A 19,842-nucleotide genomic window follows, 5' to 3' on the forward strand; every position below is an offset into this window, starting at 1 on the left:
GGGGCCTACAGAAGGAAGTCATTACCTGTTCAGCAATGAACCTGAAGCCCTTCTCTTTCCTCGTGCATTCGTACGTCTCCCCTAGAACTGGGTTAAACGGCTTGCTTCCAGCTCTGTGGTATGAAGATGCATATGCTGAAACTGCAAAGGCAGCAACGAAAGCCTACGGGAATAGAAGAGATACATGCTGTTGCCCTTATTCTGTCAGTTTAGGCACAGAGGAACGCTGAATTATTACTAGGTGGCAAAAGGTAGAGCTATTACCAGTCCCTTGCTTCTTGCCATACTGAGGTATGTTAACTGAGCAAGCGTCTGCTCATTGAAAACATCTGGAAGTTATATTACCAAATCTGTGACTTGACTTCATTAACTCAGGTGTGACCGAATGGTAAACTTGCTGTTTGGCACACCACAGCAGTACCCGAGACAAACAGAAACAAAACGAGACGCTTACGCTACTTACAGAGGCTGACAAAAAGAAACGTGCTTTACGATTATCGGCAATGATTAAAATATTCTGTGGGTCACTGGCAAGGTAGTATTTATTGTCTGTTTCTTAGCAGTCAGTATGCAGGGTTACTGTGAGTCGGCGCGGTAGCGTAGTGGTTAGCACAATGCCTTACAGTGCGCCAGCTGTAAGGTCGGGTTCGATTTCCACCGCTATTCGTAAGGGTTTTATATATTCCTCCCGTGACCATGTGAGTTTCCATTGGTTTCCTCCCACATCCCGAAGATTTGGGTCAGTAAGTTGTTCTGTCGTTGCTGGAAGGGTGGCGGCTCTCGAGGGCTGCCCAGCACAATCCTCATTGATTTGATCTGACGCAGACGATGCCTCCCACTCTGTCTTTCCATGTACCTATGACAAATAAAGCTAATCTTATCTTATAAGTGGGCACCACAGGGCCTGACCCATCGATAGTGATGGAACAGCCAAGAGAAAATCTGCAGGTGCTGGAAATCCAGAACAAAACACACAAAATGCTGGAGGAACTCAGCAGGCCAGGCACCATCTTGGACTGAATTGTCGACTGTTTACTCTTTTCCACAGATGCCTGGCCTGCTGAGTTCCTCCAGCATTTGGTATGTATTACTGTCATAGAGCACCCATATCTCTTCTGATAGGAACAGTACGAGACTTGGAAGGGACCCTAGGGCCAGATGCTCTTTCCCTCGTGGTTGACAGAGATTCTGGGACTGGGAGGTGTAACTGAAGCAGTCATGGTCAATTGAAACAACGGTCTTGGAGATACTGCACACTGAATCCAATGGCGATGGACGGGGTACAATTCAAACAGGGCTGCACCTTTCTGGATATTGCTAGGCTTGAGTGCTGTGTGATTTACATCCCCCAAGTATCTGGTAGAGGATTCCACTTTAATTTTGTACCTTGGGTGCTGGAAAGTCTTTGAGACGTCAGGTATCATTCTCAGCTGAGTGCCAGCCCCTGATCTGCCTCTGTGAGCACAACATTCTCTGCAATTGGCTCAGTTAAGTTTCCGGACAATGGTGTTCCCAAGGATACCAGAGCACTGTGTAATGGTGTACAGGATACGCTGGTAATGCAGGGATTACTCCAGGAGCTTCAATAAAGAGACTGCATCTTCAGTACTGGGAACTCTAAGGAATCTTTACAAGACTGGTGATGAGAATGGGCAGGTTGCCTCACGAGAAGAAGCTGGACAGATGAAGATGCCCTCCACTGCAGGTTTCGAGCAGTGACTTGGTTGAAACCTTCAAGACCTTGAGGGGCGTTAGGATGAATACGAGGAGAATGTTTCTTCTTGTGGCAGAATCTGGGGGGGTCACTGTTTAAAAAGAGGTTTGCGTGTTTACGACAATGAGGTGAGTGAGGTTAGGGAGACAGCAGTCTCTTTCAGCGACGTGACTTTTGCTTATTTGGGGGGCTGGAAGTCCAGGGACTAGAAGAGTCCTGGCCCAAAACATCAACTATTTATTCCCCTCTATAGATATTACTTGACCTGTTGAATTTCTCCAGCACCCTCATGTTACTACGGGCTGGGATATATTCTCAAAGTAACATCGAATAATGGTGAAAAGGGCTTGTATTGTTGTTTCCTGTTTTTTATTGTGTTCTGTGTTGTTCTGCCGAGTATCGTGGGCGTGCTATGTTGGTGCTGGAATGTGTGGCTGCCCCCAGCACATCCTTCGCTTGTGCAGGTTGTTGACACGAGCGATGCATTTTACTGTACGTTTCGATGTACATGTGATAAATGACTGAACTGAACCTGACAGTTCTTACAAATCATGGCGTGGAGCCTAAGAAAGGAGCCGCACAACTCGGATGTACAGAGCTGGATTGAGTTCTGCAGGAGGTACAACGTTCCAAGCCAACAGAGCTTGCTGCAGTTTGTGTGTGGGAGAGGGGAGTAGGGGGGCTTCGGGGTTCTAATGTTTTAACTGCCACTCATTCTTTGGGAAACTTCCGTTCTTGTGGACGTCTGTGAAGAACGAGAATTTCAGGTTGAATATTGTACACATTCTCTGATATTAAATGGAACCAATGAACTATTTAACTATTAAATCAGGACATCTTAGCTTTGCATTCCTTGGTCGTGAGTCAGTTTGTGTTGACCCTGGGAAGTAAATGTGGTAACACCCATACAAAGGAATAAAGGAGAACGTAAGGAGTCACGATTATTTATTTAAGTAGCTCCCAATTATAATCTCTTTTAACCATCTTGTGCAAAGGAAATTAGTACTGCACACAATGCATGATTATTTCATTGGCTGTTTGGTATACCTACAGGTTTTCAAGGCCATCTTAAAGGATAATCAAGATTCTGTCACAAGGCCAAGCCATTTCCCCAAAAGTACCTCAGTGAACAAAATAGCGATTTACAACTATACCAATTTCACAGTCATCACTGAAGATGCAACCTTTTTCATTCTCAATTTAGTCAAAGGGATTTTATTTTATTTAAACTTACAGCACAATAACAGGCCCTTCCAGCCCAGCGACCCCATGCCGCCCAATTACAACCATGTGACCAATTAACCTACCAATCATACGTCTTTGGAATGTGGGAGGAAACCCGCGCGGTCGTCGGGAGAACTACAGATTCCTTACAGACAGCGGTGAAATTGAACCCAGGTCACTGGCGCTATAATACCATTGTGCTAACCACAACGTTACCTTGCTTATTTTAATTCTACAGAACTGAGTCAGAAATTGAGCTCATTAAGGTCAGGCTTCTAGATTTACTGGCCCACTAATACATCCACTCTGTTATCAGGTCTTTTGAATTGCTCTTAATTATTCTACATTTTTCATGTGACATTTAGTAAAATCACAGCTGGAATACAATGCCTTTGGCTTTGCTTAATTTGATTATTTTTAATTAGCAATATTCATTCTTGCCATTTAATCCTCCCAGGATGCAGGTAGCTTCAATTATAATTCTTATTTCATATGCAAGTACACATTACATTTTCTGCATTGGAACTGGCCAAACAATCTGTACTGTGTCTCAGTTTTCCTCTCTCCCTGATCTATTGGGAATTCCCACATTTATGCATTTTGCAACTTTTACATCACTTTCCCTGTGTGCCCACTGGCCTTTACTTCATGGCGTTGATGTTCTTTCGTTCAGATACTCTTCAAACTGTCTGCATGATGCTTTTGTTTCATTGCACATTACGTGTTTGACAGTCTTCTTTCTGGGCCATTCTATTTTAATTTTATAAGCGAATGATACAAGTTTTTATTCTCTGCACATTGGGTGTTAGACAGTCTTTATACATGGGGTTTTATTGGGTGTCTTTGTTTCACGGCTGACTGTTAGGAGAGAAATCTCAAGGTTGTATAATGTGTACATAATTTGATAATAAATGTACTTTGAACTTTGCAACACCTTAGATATATCCCCTTTGTCAATCCATCTCTACACTATTGTCTTGTTAACTTGTTTTTTTCTCTTTCCCAGATGCAGTCAGGAACTTTGACTTGAAACATGATGTTTCCTGACTTGCTGAGCATTTCCAGTACCTTCAATTTTAATCTCAGATTAAAATTTTCCAACATTCATAGATTTTTGATTTCCATTACAGTATATATTGCCATTTAATATGTGTTCTTTGATTTTTCATTGGCTCTCCAAATCTCTTGCGCTCATCTTTGTATCTCTCCTACTGCTCCTCATGCACCTGGTCCCTCCTTTCAGCTCAGAATCCCATGGGGAGGGCAGATGTGTTCCAAATTAACAAACCTAACTTTTGTTTTTACAACTGGTGCTGTTTATCAGCTTGGCACTTTCTGCATTTCTTGTCTGAATTACAAGGAGGAAGCGATGCAGACGCTAAGTTTCATTAGGGGTTTGAGGAGATTTGGTATGTCAACAAAGAGTCTAGCAAATTTCTACAGATGTACCGTGGAGAGCATTCTGCCGGGTTGTGTCACCATCTGGTGTGGAGGCGACAATGCACGGGATCGGAAAAAACCTGCAGAGGGTTGTAGACTCACATCACTCCCTCGAGGGTGCTGTCTGTGCCACCATTGAAGACACCTTCAAAAGGTGATGCCTCAAAAAGATGACATCCATCCTTAAGGAAGCCCACATCCCAGGACATGCCCTTTTCTCACTAGAACCACCAGAGAGAAGGTACAGGAGCCTGAAGATGCACACTCAACGTTTTAGAAATAGCTTCTTCCCCTCCACCACTGATTTCCAAATATTTTATATATTACACTGTCCTATTGCCATAAAATAAAAATTTCACAACATATGATACCCAGGACGTATTCAAGGAGCAGTGCTTCAGAAAAGTGGCATCCATTATTAAGGACCCCCATCACCCAGGACATGCCCTCTTCTCATTGCTACCATCAAGGAGGAGGTACAGGAGCCCGAGACCTCACACTCAGCATTCAGGAACAACTTTCCCTCTGCCGTACGATTCTTAAATGGTCATTGACCCCATGAACACTACCACACTTTTTAAAATATATTATTTTTGTTCCCTTATGGTAAATTTGCTATGTTAACAAGTTTCACAACACATGCCAGTGATAATAAACCTGATTCTGATTCTGGAGAATAATATATAGAGCAGCTTAGAGAAGGGCATATTATGGACAAAAATGACCACAAATATAACTTGACAAAGAAGCAGTTAGCAGACGAGGCAGACCACAACTATCTACAGACTGAGGCTGTGTTCGCAAATGCACTAAATTCCTTTCAATTTACCATAAGGGAACAATGGAAAATGAATGCAGTACACGTATGCATGCCCATACACAGATCCTGTAATTACTAGGTGACGAACATGGAGGTGAAAACATTTACTTACCATTCTTTCAAATGGGTCATCTGTCTGAGAAGCTTGGTCCAGCAGCTCACTGTATTCCAGTTCTTCACAAAGGCGCTGGAGTGTGTTCAGTGGTTCATTTAATTGAACTGGCATGGAAACTTTGGAAAGGTCTTTCCCTATGTTATTCCTTAGAATATTCCAAAGGCTTATGTTACTATTATTTGGTCCTGGAGCTGGCAGGCATGATCTTCTTCTACTAGGCTGACTTGTGCCGTTTTGAGAGTGATCTGTGCATTAAGAAAAACAAGCATTGCTTTGTGTTGGGAGGATCTTGTTAATGCACTAACAGAGAGACTGCCTGCTTCCAACACAGGTGCTCTCAATCTCCGAATCTCAGTCGAAACAGTGGTGGTATCACAGATTTATAGAAGAGATTATTTTAATTTTTTATATATAACAAAATAAACTTTATTCATAATAAAAAAAAACATTCACAGAAATAAACTGAGCAATGTTTCTTTTTCATTCTTGCTTTCAATACTCTTATTACATTCTTTAAAACCAGTAGGACTATTGCTGCTCAGGTGGCCCCCTCTGGATGTACAATCCTACAATAATTGAGGGGCTTCCTCACCTAAACCAGCCACTGCCTCTACAGTAGTGGAAAAACCACGGACTGTGGTTCTTCCTCACTGAGCCCTCACAGCGACTGCACTCAGCTTCAGTGTGTTCCTCGACACGTACTCCTGCAGCCTGGAATGTGCCAGTCAGTAGCATTCTTCCATGGACATCCTGATCTTCTGGCAGACCAGCAATTACTCCATTTTGTCATGGAGCTACCAAAGCACAGTTACATTTTTACAGGATCAATTCCGTCCATTAAGCGGAAAAGCACTTAAACAACTGGATGACTCAAATGGTGTCTGCAACACCTTTTCTTTGGTGTCTAGCACTCAGCTGGTTCTCCCGTGCTCTCCAAATCATTTGCAATGGCTTCTTTTTCTGTGCCCAGAGCATTATCTCAGGTACCCACCAAGGATTTATCTCTTTGCCCCACTTCACAAAATGCTCTGCCAGGGACAGTCCCCAAGCCAGGCTGTGAAAGGAGGAGGGTTGGACATTGGGTTAGCAACCCCGTCCTGTAGAACCCAGCACTACGGAAATGCCAACAGAAGCCCCAAGGACCTCATCCCTGGGAGAGAAAGGATCTTCGATGGGTTGCTCCACACCCACTCTCCAATACCTCATCTCCTTCGATCACATTGCTCAAGAGCATGGTAGCACTTTCCACATGTATACTAGCGCATGGGCAGTAGTCTCCGCACCAACAAGAACATCTTCAAAAGGCAGTGCCTCAAGAATCCAGTCTCCATCATTGAGGACTCTCAGCATACAGGACTTGCCCTCTTCTCATTGCTACCACCAGAGAGGAGTACAGGAGCCTGAAGACACGCACTCAACTCTTAAGGAACAGGTTCTTGTCGTGGGCAAAGTACTGGAGAGTTTAACATCGGTAGCTGAGCGAAGGGCGCTGAGTAGGCTACGGTCAATTATGGATAACTCTGAACATCCTCTACATAGCACCATCCAGAGACAGAGAAGCAGTTTCAGCGACAGGTTACTATCGATGCAATGCTCCTCAGACAGGATGAAGAGGTCAATACTCCCCAATGCCATTAGGCTTTACAATTCTACCGCCAGGACTTAAGAACTTTTTAAAAGCTATTATTAATGCTTTTTGAGATAGTGATTTAGATGTATATCATATTTTTTACTGAGTTAAGTATTGTATGTAATTAGTTTTGCTACAACAAGTGTATGGGACATTGGAAAAAAGTTGAATTTCCCCATGGGGATGAATAAAGTATCTATCTATCTATCTATCTATCTATCTATCTTCCCCTCTGTTATCAAGTTTTTGAATAGTCCATGAACACTACCTCACTATTTTGCCCTCGTTTGCAGCACTTATTTACTTTTTATATATTTCTTACTGTAATCTATAGTATTTATTTTATATATGGCACTATATTACTGCTGCAAAGCAAATTTTACAACATACATCAGTGATAATAAACCTGACTCGGATTCTACAATTAATACCCACCATCACCTCCTTCCATCTGCATTCAAAATGCAAAATACTTGTCTGACATTCAATATACAATGGGCAGAAATTTCTTCCAACCAATAACAGGGAAGATGAAAGCCATAATCTTTGGTCCCCACTACAGCCTTTTCCAGATTACTAACTCCATTCTTCTCTCCAGCAACTGAGCAGAAGTGAAAACAACTGTTCACGCCCTTCAAGCAACACACAATTTATTTCTCTAACTTCCGTTAAGGCCCCTCTTCCCCTTCTTACCCCATCCTTAATTTTTAATTTTTTTTTTTCTCTCTGTCCCTCTCACAATAACTCCTTGCCTGTTCTCCATCTTCCTCTGGTGCTCCCCTCCCCTTTCTTCCAAGGCCTTCCGTCCTATGATACTCCCTCTTCTCCAGCCTTGTATTCCTTTTGCCAATCAACTTCCCAGCTCTTAGCTTCATCCCTCCCCCTCCTGTCTTCTCCTATCATTTCAGGTTTCCCCCTCCCCCTCTCAAATCTCCTACTATCTCTTTTTTCCGTTAGTCCTGACGAAGGGTCTAGGCCCGAAACGTCGACAGTGCTTCTTCCTATAGATGCTGCCTGGCCTGCTGTGTTCCACCAGCATTTTGTGTGAGTTGTTGCTTGAATTTCCAGCATCTGCAGATTTCCTCGTGTTTACGTTCACACCCTTCATGTTGCATTCATCCCCAAGTCAAAGTTTTGGGGGTACATTCCTGCAACACCTATGTCCATCTCCTTAATAATTCCCAGGCCCAATCCTGCCATTGTTTTTAGATCTGACTCATCCAACGCACGACTGGTGGTTAGCCAAAACTCTACTTGTCATGTCCTTGTTCGCGCTGTGTCATTCACGATCACTCCTCTGCTTGCTGAACTGCTCTGGCTTCATGCTCAGCAACGCTTCGTTTAAAAAATTCTTGCCTGTACTTTCAAATTGCCTACACTTTCAAGGTGTTTCCCACCTTGCCTGCAATCAGTTCTACCCTTAAAACCATCCAATGTCTTGGTGCTCCACTCATCTGTCAGAGGCCACTCTCTCAACCACAAATTCAATCTTCTACTGAGGCCACACTGTGGAATCTGTAAACTCTGTCCTTTGTCCTTTCTTAGAGATGTGCATTAAAAAATATCAGTGCTTTAGCCACCTGTACCATCATCCCTTGAATGAGTTGGCATCTTTTTTTTTTGTTGGATAAACCTTCCACAAAGTATCCTGCAATTCTTACCTGTGTTAAAGGCACCGTATGGAGTAAATTGGAAGTTATTGCTTAGCAATATTATGTATACAAGTACAAGATAAAATTAACCTTACAAGGTAGTCATAAACACAAGAGATTCTACAGGTCCTAGAAACCCAAAGCAACACACACAAAATGCTGGAGGAACTCCACAGGTCAGGCTGTGTCTATGGAGGGGATGACAGCATTGAGTTTGGGCATTACTGAGGTCAGGTCACTCGTCTGAGCGCTTCAGGTACCATGTAGCCAATACTACCTGTCGCATGACTGAACCGGTTCCCCCCCAGGCTCGCCTGGTGAGGACGGTGGCTAGACACCCAGCAGGACAAAAAAACAAGACCTGTCAAAGGGCGGATGAACCCTCTTGTAGGGTCAACGGCCATCTAGCAAACACGTGCCATGAAGCACAGAAAGGGCATCCCTTTCATCAAAGCTTGGTCTGGCCATTCACTGCAACAGAACTTCCCCCAGCCGTCTTGGACCCCACCATGCCGCTGGATCCGGGAGGGGATGTCGAGATGGTGGGTCTGGACCTGTGCAACTCCCTACTCACCTAAAATCCATTCACGCACACGCTGTTCCTTTCTGAGGAGTGGGGTCACCCCACTAACTGACTGAAAGGAACCATCATCATCCTATAGGATGGATAACCAGAGGGAGAGAGATGGAGGGAATAAACAGTTAATTTAAAAATAAAAATAAGATGCTGACAGCTTTAAAGCTTTCTTGATGGGGGATAGAAGTGTATAGGGACTGGACATCCACGGTGAAAATGAGGTGATCAGGTCCAGGGAATTGTAAGTTGTTGAGGAAATCGTCATAGATGTCATCACTGTGAAGAATTAAATAGTCATAAGTTGGGTTTCATTAACCTGCCTCTATAAGAGAGGGACGAAAATCTAAAAGAATTTCAATAAACAGTTGCCTGCTGGGTCACTTGTCAAAAGTATGCTTAAGTTTGTACCATCAAGATTTATATATGGGTTTATCTCAGAAACAACGAGTGCCTGAGCTGGTGTTAATCACAGCTTTGTGAGAAAAGTTAAGAATACAATTCATTTCTTCTCATTTCATCAGCAGTTTACATTTTAAAAATCAGCTTTAAAAATCTGAGAGAAGTTTTCAATACATGTTGGAGAAAGATTGAAAAGTTTCGATTCTGTAGGGATTAATCATGATGTGAAAATAAAAAGGCTAACTCATTCCCTCTCTTCGTCAAGCATTCACGTTCTGCCAGAATCAACGTACCAAACTCCAAAAATGTACCAAATCATCTTACATATTGTCTGAGCAAGAGCTTCTGCTTCTGTGCTTAAGTTATCTTCTGATGTATTGTCACTTATATCACTGACGTAGGAATCATCATCTGAAGCCTACAACAGAAAGAAAAAATACTCATGCTATTAAAAACTTAGGTAGTATCCAAAAAAAAATATATTAATATTGACACAAGGCCATTGTCAATGTACAATCAGTTGTAACTTTTGAAACAAAACCCTTTGTTACAGTTTGGGATGACAGATCAGTGAACAACTCCAAAGGCATTGCCAGAAATTACTCCACAGGGAAAAATCTGAATGGGGCTCCCAGCAACCGCTAAGTGAAGGCAGAAACATGAGGACAGCCAATGTCACTCATATTAGTACACGATGGGAAAATTCAAACTCTGGCTAAGGTGTAAAACATGCAGTAATGAAATTGGTCAGATGTTCTATAGCTCGAGAGAACTAAAGCAGTATCCACTGCAAACTTATTCCAGCTAATACAGGCAGTTCTGATACTACTTATTTGGAGTTACAGATTGGAACAGTCCATTCTGGCCCAACAAGCTGTGCTGTCTAGCAATCCCACCTTATTTAACACTAGCCTAAACACAGGACAATTTACAATGTCCAATTAACTTGCTGGCCATTATTATTTCTTTAGACGTTTGGTGCAACTACTGCTTTTCTAGGCTATTTCAAAGGATAATCCAGATTCTGTCAGATTGTTGAGCCAGTCAAGACACTTTCCTTCTCCAAAGCACTTCAGTGAATAAACACAAGAAAATCTGTAGATGCTGGAAATCCAAACCAACACTCACAAAATGCTGGAGGAACTCAGCATCCAGAGAGCATCTATGGAAAACAAAATAGCCACTTACAATTATCTACCAATTTCAAGGCCACCACCACAGAAGCAAACTTTTCATTCCCAATTTAATCAACCAGATATTATTTTTTTTAAATTTAGAGGTAGAGGACAGTAACAGGCCCCTCCGGCCCAACAAACCAGCGCCACTCAGTTATACCCATGTGACCAATTAATCTAGTAACCAGTACTTCTTTGGATACCACAACACCTGGAGGAAGCCCATGTGGTTACGGGGAGAACAACAAACTCCTTATAGACGGTGGTGGAACTGAACTCCAATCTCCGACGCACTGATCTGGAATTGCGTCATGGTAACCGCTACGCCACTGTGGCTCCCGTGATTTTACACATAAACTAACTTCAATGGAAATTTAGACTGGGTCAGATGCAACATAAAGATTTAGTCATTCCTAATGATTAGACTACACGGTGTGTTGAATGAGGATTTCACACTTGTTCAGAGATAATGCTTGCTACACATACACAACTACAGAATCCTCCATCCTAATGCCATTGGGAGCTTGGTGCAAATTCAATGTACGATTTGAATAGATGGTGGTAAATTTAACAGATCAACAGGCTTCAAAACCTGGGCTTCTGTACTTCCCTCTTCCTTGACTTCCTCATCGGGAGACCAGTCAGTGTGGGTCTGAAATAACATCTCCTCCTCGCTGACTATCAACACTGATGCACCTCAAAGTTGCATGCTTAGCCTGCTGCTCTGCCCTCTCTACACCCATAACAGTGCAGCTAAGCACAGCTCAAACACCATCTATAAATTTGCTGATGACACAACCGCTTTTGGCAGAACCTCAGATGGTGATGTAAAAAAAATTAAAATGATCTTCGTCCTGCACAGCACACACTATGTGTGACACATAGTATATTTATCATCTGTACAAAATTCTAGATATTAAAATTAATTTCCCATGTCACATCATTCAGCTTCCTGCTGTTTCCTTGAAATAATCAGCTTCTGTTGGCACCATAACTAAATGAATAATAGGCACATCTCAATGCCACAATGTGAATTACTCCCATGTGTGATCCAGAAATAATGTGCTTTTCAACTGGGCAAGTTACTATAGTGAAGCCAGAACACATTCTGAAATGAGACCCGGCTTGGGTTCACTCCCAACAAGCTGCAAAGGATCTCAAAGGATGACAGAATTCACTACGCAAAGTAGAAATCTTAGCTGGAACTGGAACCTGTCAGAGCAGAATAAAAACCATGTCTTGTATTTAAAATGCAGAATTAACCACAATACACTGTAGATGAGGGAATAATGACTACATACACTAACCTCGTTCTCCGATGAGCTTGCAGATAACAAAACTTCCTGTGCATCAAAGAACTCACAGAGAGAGTCAGCTCGAGAGACTCTGCTTTCATTGGACAGCTGATGGACCAGGGGATTGTTTACTTGGGTGAGGTCTTGCTGCTGCAAAATACATTGACATAGAGACAACTATAATACCAAATTCTAACCCGGGCAAGAACTTTCAGAATTGTATCAGAATTTTAAAAAATAAATATTATAAGTTCAAAAGCATCCACCAATAAAAGATCTAATCTTCAAATGTTGAACATTAAAAAGCACAGTATCTGAATTACTTGTGACTGCAATACACTCCAACTTCTCATGCGAGCACAACTATGAGATCTATATTTCTATTCTTAAACTGTGGAAGGGCACATCATTAAATATGCACATTACTGTCACTGGGTCTTGATTTTCTTACACGAATGGAGGAGAAAGAGGCTTCTGAAAGAAACCTGTGCACCTCTTTTCCTGGTCTCCATCCTCTCATCTCTCCGTGTGATGAACTTTTCCCACTCCCATATACTTCTTTTGGGTCAAGATGTATTCCCAATTATCTCAAGTGACAACCTCCAAGATGCACGATTTTAACAGAGAGCTTCACTCCTGTTCACTTTACATAGACGGAGTCAAATGTCAATAATGATCCATGTGGCTGACTGGGATTTCACAGCCAGCTTGTGTATAACAGCATAAACACAGTCAAAAGGACCAATTCTGAAACCTATCCAACAATTTTTCAGGAAAGAATACCATAAAACAGGTAAAAATTGATAGGGGATCACTGCTGTGCGTCAGAGCAGTATAATGCCTTTAAGACACGTATTGTATACTTACATATGACAAATGGACAAGATAATTAAACCTGACAAGAAATGGATCTCAGTATAACTCCGCATATCCCAGAAAGTAGAGCAGGGAAGGACCAAAGGATAAGATCTCACAAGGGCAACAGGATTAACAAATTAATTAACTATCACTTTGATTTCATTTAGTATTACTTTATGGTTTAATCCGCTCAAAATCCAATTAAATAATAACTCATAAGTTAACCAAACATTACGATTCGAGTGACTATGTTCATAATTAGCCTCTTGCATTTTACACTTTGCAAAATCTACCAATGTAGCAATGGAGGTTTAAAAATACAACCACAAGACACAAACACAGCCGACATCCACCAGACTTTTGCAGCCGTTATTTTTTCTGAAGTCTGCGCAGCAAGAATAATCAGACAAATCAACAGCACAAAAACATTAGAGGTGACCACAGCGCCCCTGGAGAATGGTCCAGAAATAATTTCTGTCACGATTTTCCATAAAGATAGCAACACCATCTATTCATGCATCAAAAAGTGTTTAAAAAATTGTATATATTTACTTTCCTTAAACCCCACCCACTCAACAAATTTCTCTAAAAGCTAATTTTATACCATAATTCAAGTTTTTGGTCAGTGATATGCAAATTTTGGAAGTTGAAATTCTATTTCTTTGCCCGGGGGGGGGGGAGGGGGGGAGTCAATTGTACCTGATTTTACCACATGGCACTCAAGCTATGCCAAAGAATATAGTCTAAAAAAAATTAAAGATCAGCTTTTCAGGAACACTAGGCTGAAGTTAAATGGGCCCTGCTTCTCTTCTTGGGTGGAATTAAAAGATTCCAAGGCATTATTTTGAAAAATAAAATGGTGGAGGCCAATGTCCTGGCTAAAATCCAATCAACATCACACAAAAAATTTGCTTTTAGTCCACTATTTGTGTGAATCTGAAAATGGGGACTATATTTCTGAAGGACGAAACTAGTATGGGATATCCAGACTTTATCAAATATGCTATATAAAATTAAAGTCTTTCTTCCATGCCAATGAATTTAATACAAATTTACTTCAGAAAAAATATGGCCTTAGATTTCATTTGTTCCTTTTCTTTAGGATGTGAATTTAATCCTAAATGAAAACTATTCAAACATGGCACAAACTGATTTTGATTCAAAAAACATTCATGAAGAGAAATATGATGATGAAGTGGGAATTGGTAAACTGTGGATACAGTTTCTTTTACTCAACCATGAAAGTTCAATTAGATACTCTGCAGGTTTTGGCACCATACCTTAGGAAGGACAAAGATGGCCTTGGAAAACGTACAGTATTGACAGACCAAAACTTCAATGGTTAAATTAGGAGATGCACCAGGATTAAAGTTGCATGTGTTTGATTTAGGAAGTTATGATATGATTTAAGTGAAGTTCATAAGTTACTTGAGGAAGATAGTAAGGTACATAAAGAAATATGATTCTCACTGGTTGGGTAAATCTAGGAATAGAAGTACGGTCTAAAAATCAGAGCCAGATCTTTTAGGAAATCAAGCGTGATAGAAATTAAGTATTATCCTGCTCAAACAGCAATTATTGCTGGGTATTATAGGACTTGTTGAATAGCTAGGTAATAGAATTAGTTCCGAGATTAGCTACATACCACTGAACACACAAACAGCTCCAGCTAAATATTCCAATAACAGCAAGTATTTCAGATTCACAGTGTTACTTTATCCATTAAATCCAAACTACAGGTACGTAAATAATTCAATTACATATGAATCTATTAGTCACAAAAGCATTTTACTCTACAAATCTACTGTATCACAGAGAAAGTCTGTGGGCATACTTAGCAAATCTGTAGAATAGTAACTGTAAACTGTAAACAAATTGCAAATGCAGATGGTAAATAGCAATAAATTATGAGCACAAAATAACAATATAACAGAGTTCTTAAATGAGTGTAGCTATCCTTTTTTGTTCAAGAGCCTGATGGTTGAGGGGTAGTAACTGTTCTTGAACCTGATGGTGTGAGTCCTGAGGCACCTGTACCTTCTACCTGATGGCAGCCGTGAGGAAAGAGCCTGGCCTGGGTGGTGAGGATCTTTGATGAGGGATGCTGATTTTCTACTGCAATATTTCATGTAGATGGTTGGGAGGGTTTTACTTGAGATGTACTGGGCTGAATCAATGAAAGACCTCACCCAACAAGACAGACAAACACCGAAGTTAAAAAGACAAACTGCGCAAATTCAAAAAGAGAGAAAAAAATTAAATAAGCAATATCAAGAACATGAGGTGAAAAGTGAGTCTATAGGTTGTGGGAACAGTTCAGTGATGGGGTGAGTGAAATTATCCCCTCTGGTTCAAGAGCCTGATGACTGAGGGGTAACAACTGTTCCTGAATGTGGTGGTGTGAGTCCTGAGGCTCCTGTACCACCTTCCTGATAGCAGCAGTGAGAAGAGAGCATGACCTGGGTGGTGGGCGTTCCTGATGATAGATGCTGCTTTCCTGCGATAATGCTCCATGTAGATGTGCTCAATGGTGAGGAGCATTTTACCTGTGATGGACTGGGCTGTAGCCACAACTTTTAGTGGACTTTTATTTTACAGCACTCCAGCTGGGTCTAAACTCTTAAAGTGATGAAAAGTATAGATTCTCTTTGAGATAGGTTATTTCTAAACAGGTTGAGCGATGGAGAAGGAGAAATGGAAAAAAAAAGTAATTGATACAAAAGGAGAAAATACATTAGCATCTCCTAAGTATAGTTTACAGAGTAACGTTGAGTCATGGAGTCACAGAACACTACATCATAGAGACAGGCAGTCTGGCCCATCTAGTCTGTGCCAGCCATTAATCTGCCTAGTAACAGATCTTTCTGAAAACACTGCCCAGATACACGGCAACATAAGTTCCATCACCTGGAAGCTTAAAACATTATGGGATCTAGGTGTGGATATGCAATTATCATTTACCGCCACCTCCCACTGTTCTGTGAAAGACGTTCCAATCTTCTTGGGCTTCTCCCAACAGAGTGTGAATGTAAAAGAACAATTGCTTTCTTGACCTTTCTTTGGTGGTGTCGAGAAAGGTGACATAGAGCTTGATTTCTAATGGGTATAGAATGGACCAAGGCAGAGGTTCTTAATCTGGGACCCACAGTTCCTTTGGTGTGGATGGACCCTAGGGCATCTGTGACCGCGGATGGGAAAAAAATCTACACCTTTATTTTCACCAGCTGAAATTTAGCATTTCCTTCAGTTATGAATATAGGAAACAAACTAGTCGTATTAGCAGTACCTGTGACTTTGTCACCAGTAGAAATCACTGATGTTTTCATATCATTACAGCTGTTACACACACATTACTCTGAAAAGGGTCCATAGGCTTCACTGGACTGCCAAAGGGGTCCATGGCATAAAAAAGTTCAGAACCCCTGGACTAAAGACAAGTACTGTATCTTTCATGGCATTGCGCCCCGGAAGAGTGGGATAGGATCACCGTAAAAGAGCCGTGGTTGTCACAACCACGGATTCTGATGTGGGGTCCACTTGCCGCTGCAGTCGGGCTGAACAACAGGTTCAGCAATTGTCTCATTAGCATGCATGTTCCAGCTAATTACGGTTTAATTATGGCGGTATTTCTTTCCGTTGTAGTCTTGTCGAGAGTTGACCGCATTAATGGTACACTCCCTGCTCACCCTCATCCTTTTCTGGCAAAGAGGACTACCACTTCCACTAACGCTGGAAAGAAGCGGTATTCATTTAGAATTCAGGTATTGCTTTCAGCCGCACTGTTGGCATTTAACTTTCAGTTTGAGACTTTAGTTAATGGCCCTGTTGGCCTAGTGTTCACTATTTTTCTTTTCCTTTAAATTCTGCAATAGTTCTCAGTAAAGTCAGTGAACTGTTGACCCTCTGTTGACATTTTTCCCTCCCCCCCTTCTGCTTTTCGCAGGGATCGCTCCCTACGCGACTCCCTTGTCCACTCGTCCCCCCCATCCCTTCCCACCGATCTCCCTCCTGGCACTTATCCTTATAGGCGGAACAAGTGCTACACCTGCCCTTGCACTTCCTCCCTCACCACCATTCAGGGCCCCAGACAGTCCTTCCAGGTAAGGCGACACTTCACCTGTGAGTCGGCTGGTGTGGTATACTGCGTCCGGTGCTCCCGGTGTGGCCTTTTATATATTGGTGAGACCCGATGCAGACTGGGAGACCGTTTCGCTGAAAACCTACGCTCGGTCTGCCAGAAAAAGCAGGATCTCCCAGTGGCCACACATTTTAATTCCACGTCCTATTCCCATTCTGCTATGTCTATCCATGGCCTCCTCTATTGTCAAAATGAATCCAAACTCAGGTTGGAGGAACAACACCTTATATACCGGCTGGGTAGCCTCCAACCTGATGGTATGAACATTGACTTCTCTCACTTCCGTTAATGCCCCTCCTCCCTTTCTTACCCCATCCCTGACATACAGTTGTTTGCCTGTTCTCCATCTCCCTCTGGTGCTCCCCCTCCCCCCTTTCTTTCTCCTGAGGCCTCTCGTCCCATGATCCTTTCCCTTCTCCAGCTCTGTATCATTTTTGCCAATCACCTTTCCAGCTCTTAGCTTCATCCCACCCCCTTCGGTCTTCTCCTATCATTTCGCATTTCTCCCTCCCCCACTACTTTCAAATCTCTTCCTATCTTTCCTTTCAGTTAGTCCTGACGAAGGGTCTCAGCCCGAAACATCGACAGCGCTTCTCCCTATAGATGCTGCCTGGCCTGCTGTGTTCCACCAGCATTTTGTGTGTGGAACTGTTGACCCACTTCAGTCTCTCTCTCTCTCTCTTTCTCTGCACTTGGGCCAAATCCAAATATTCAGACAGTGGTTCCTTATTCCCTTCCACAGGTACTGCCGGACTTGATGAGTTCTTCCAACACTTTTGCATGTAGTGCTCAAGATTTACAGCATCTGAAAAACCTCACGTGTTTAGGTGTTATATCCCCTGCATTTGAGTGGAAAAGTGTTTTAAGAAGGGGGATATTTGGCGCAGATGTACGAATGAGGCAGAGGTTTACCAAAAGGAATAAAAGGTCACAAACTGCTAGAGGAACTCCGCAGCTCCTCAGAAGGGTCAGGAAGCTGGAATAAGGAGGTGAGGGGTGGGAAAGGAGCTCAGGCTAGAAGTGATGGGTGAAGCCAGGTGGGTAGGGGAGGGGACGATGACGCAAGAAGATGGCGGTGATAGGTGGAAAAGGAAAAGAGTTGGAGAAGAAGGAATCTGACAGGAGAGGAGAAAGGGAAGCAGGAGGTGCACTGGGGAAGTGATAGGTAGGTGAGGTGAAGGGAAGAGATAAGGGCAAGACAGGGTGAGGAATGGAAGGGGGAAGCGGGAGGGGTAAAATGACTGCAAGTTAGAGAAATCGATGCTCGTGCCATCAGGTTGGAGGCTACTAAGGTGGAATATGAGGTGTCGCTCTATGCTTTTACACAGCATGGCTTGATATGGATCAGATCAAGATTTTATTGAAACTTTAATGCTTGATTACATGGGTAGTTAAACTTTGATTTAGAATCTCCCAGTGCACTCTTCTTGCTCCAAAGCGACATCTTACCAAAAATCATTATCTCTGTCAGCGGTGAGCAGATGCCAAGAGCAGGCTCGAAAGGCCCTGATATCACTGCATTACGCCACACATCACCAACTCTTGCTCAGTTAATTTAGATGAGATGCTTAAGGTAAAGACTAGATAATCCCCCAGAAGGGCAATAAAAAAAACATTTCAGAGAAATGCAGGGAAAATATTCATGATGATCTCAACAATATTTGTCCTTCAATAAAAATCTGGAAATTATTGTGCTGCAGTTAATGGGAGCATTCCTGGCACAAATTTGTTGCAGCACTGACTGTATTAAAATAATGACCATGGTTAAATATGCTCCATTTTCTTTAACATTCTTTTAACCATCTCACCTGCAGGTGCAAGTATAGCCTTCATTTATTCCTGCTGGTGCCAATTTCAAAGGTGCTGCAGTGTCACCCCATGCACCCATAAGTTATTACATACACTCAGTGGCCACATTATTAGGTACACCTGTATACCTGCTTGTTAATGCAAATATCTCACCAGCCAATCAAGTGGTGGCAACTCAATGTATAAAAGCATGCAAACATGGTCAAGAGGTTCAGTTGTTGTTCAGACCGAACATCAGAATGGGGAAGAAATGTGATCTCAGTGTTTTTGACCTTGGAATAATTGTTGGTGCCAGATGGGGTGGTTTGAGTATTTCACAAACTACTGATCTTCCGAGCTTTATCACACACATGAGCAGTCTCTAGAGTTTAGAGAGAATGGTGCAAAAAAAGCAAAACAAAAAATACAAGACATCCAGTGAGCGGTAGTTCTGTGGGCAGGAATGCCTTGTTGATGAGAGAGGTCAGAGGAGAACGGCCAGACTAGTTAAAGGTGATAGTAACTCACATAAACAAGCATTACAACAGTGGTGCGCAGAAGTGCATCTCTGAATGTACAACAAGTCGAACCTTGAAGTGGATGGGTTACACCAGCAGACGACCAGACGGGATTCCACTTCTGTAACTGATAAAGTGGCCACTGAGTGTACGTTCAAATACACCCGAGTGATTGTCATCGCTGTATAAAGGAGACTAACATAATCGCTGGGCCTGTTATGATAGGAAGAAACAACCTCTCTCATTGAAGTTCGTTGGCTCCAGGGTTGCGGCAGAGAATGCCAACACCACTTCCGCCACAGCAAAATACGGCAACACAGAATGGGCACGAGTAAATGTCCCCAACGCACACTCCTTCACAGGCTGCAAAGTGAAAGTGCATGAATTACCACACAAGTTGTGGACAGGGCCCAGACCCAACACGTTGAAGGACACCAGTGCTCAAGCCAAGATTCTGGACAAGATTGGGAAGTCTCAGAGGTGTAACACTGAAACTTTA

The 19,842-nt window shown here is 42.4% G+C and overlaps 1 protein-coding gene across 2 annotated transcripts in view; it reads right to left on the reverse strand.

The window, feature by feature from the left end:
- osbpl3b (oxysterol binding protein-like 3b) overlaps positions 1 to 19,842 on the reverse strand; it is a 176,928-nt gene that overhangs the window by 58,174 nt on the left and 98,912 nt on the right. For both annotated transcript variants that reach the window (XM_073024393.1, XM_073024392.1), the window contains 4 exons: positions 12,054 to 12,191; positions 9,896 to 9,989; positions 5,311 to 5,558; positions 26 to 163 (listed from right to left, as the gene is read on the reverse strand). In XM_073024393.1, the coding sequence (XP_072880494.1) occupies positions 26 to 163; positions 5,311 to 5,558; positions 9,896 to 9,989; positions 12,054 to 12,191 (618 nt within the window). The remainder of the gene's footprint in view (positions 1 to 25; positions 164 to 5,310; positions 5,559 to 9,895; positions 9,990 to 12,053; positions 12,192 to 19,842) is intronic.

This window comes from Hemitrygon akajei, chromosome 20 (assembly GCF_048418815.1).
Source record: "Hemitrygon akajei chromosome 20, sHemAka1.3, whole genome shotgun sequence".
Lineage (NCBI taxonomy): Eukaryota > Metazoa > Chordata > Chondrichthyes > Myliobatiformes > Dasyatidae > Hemitrygon > Hemitrygon akajei.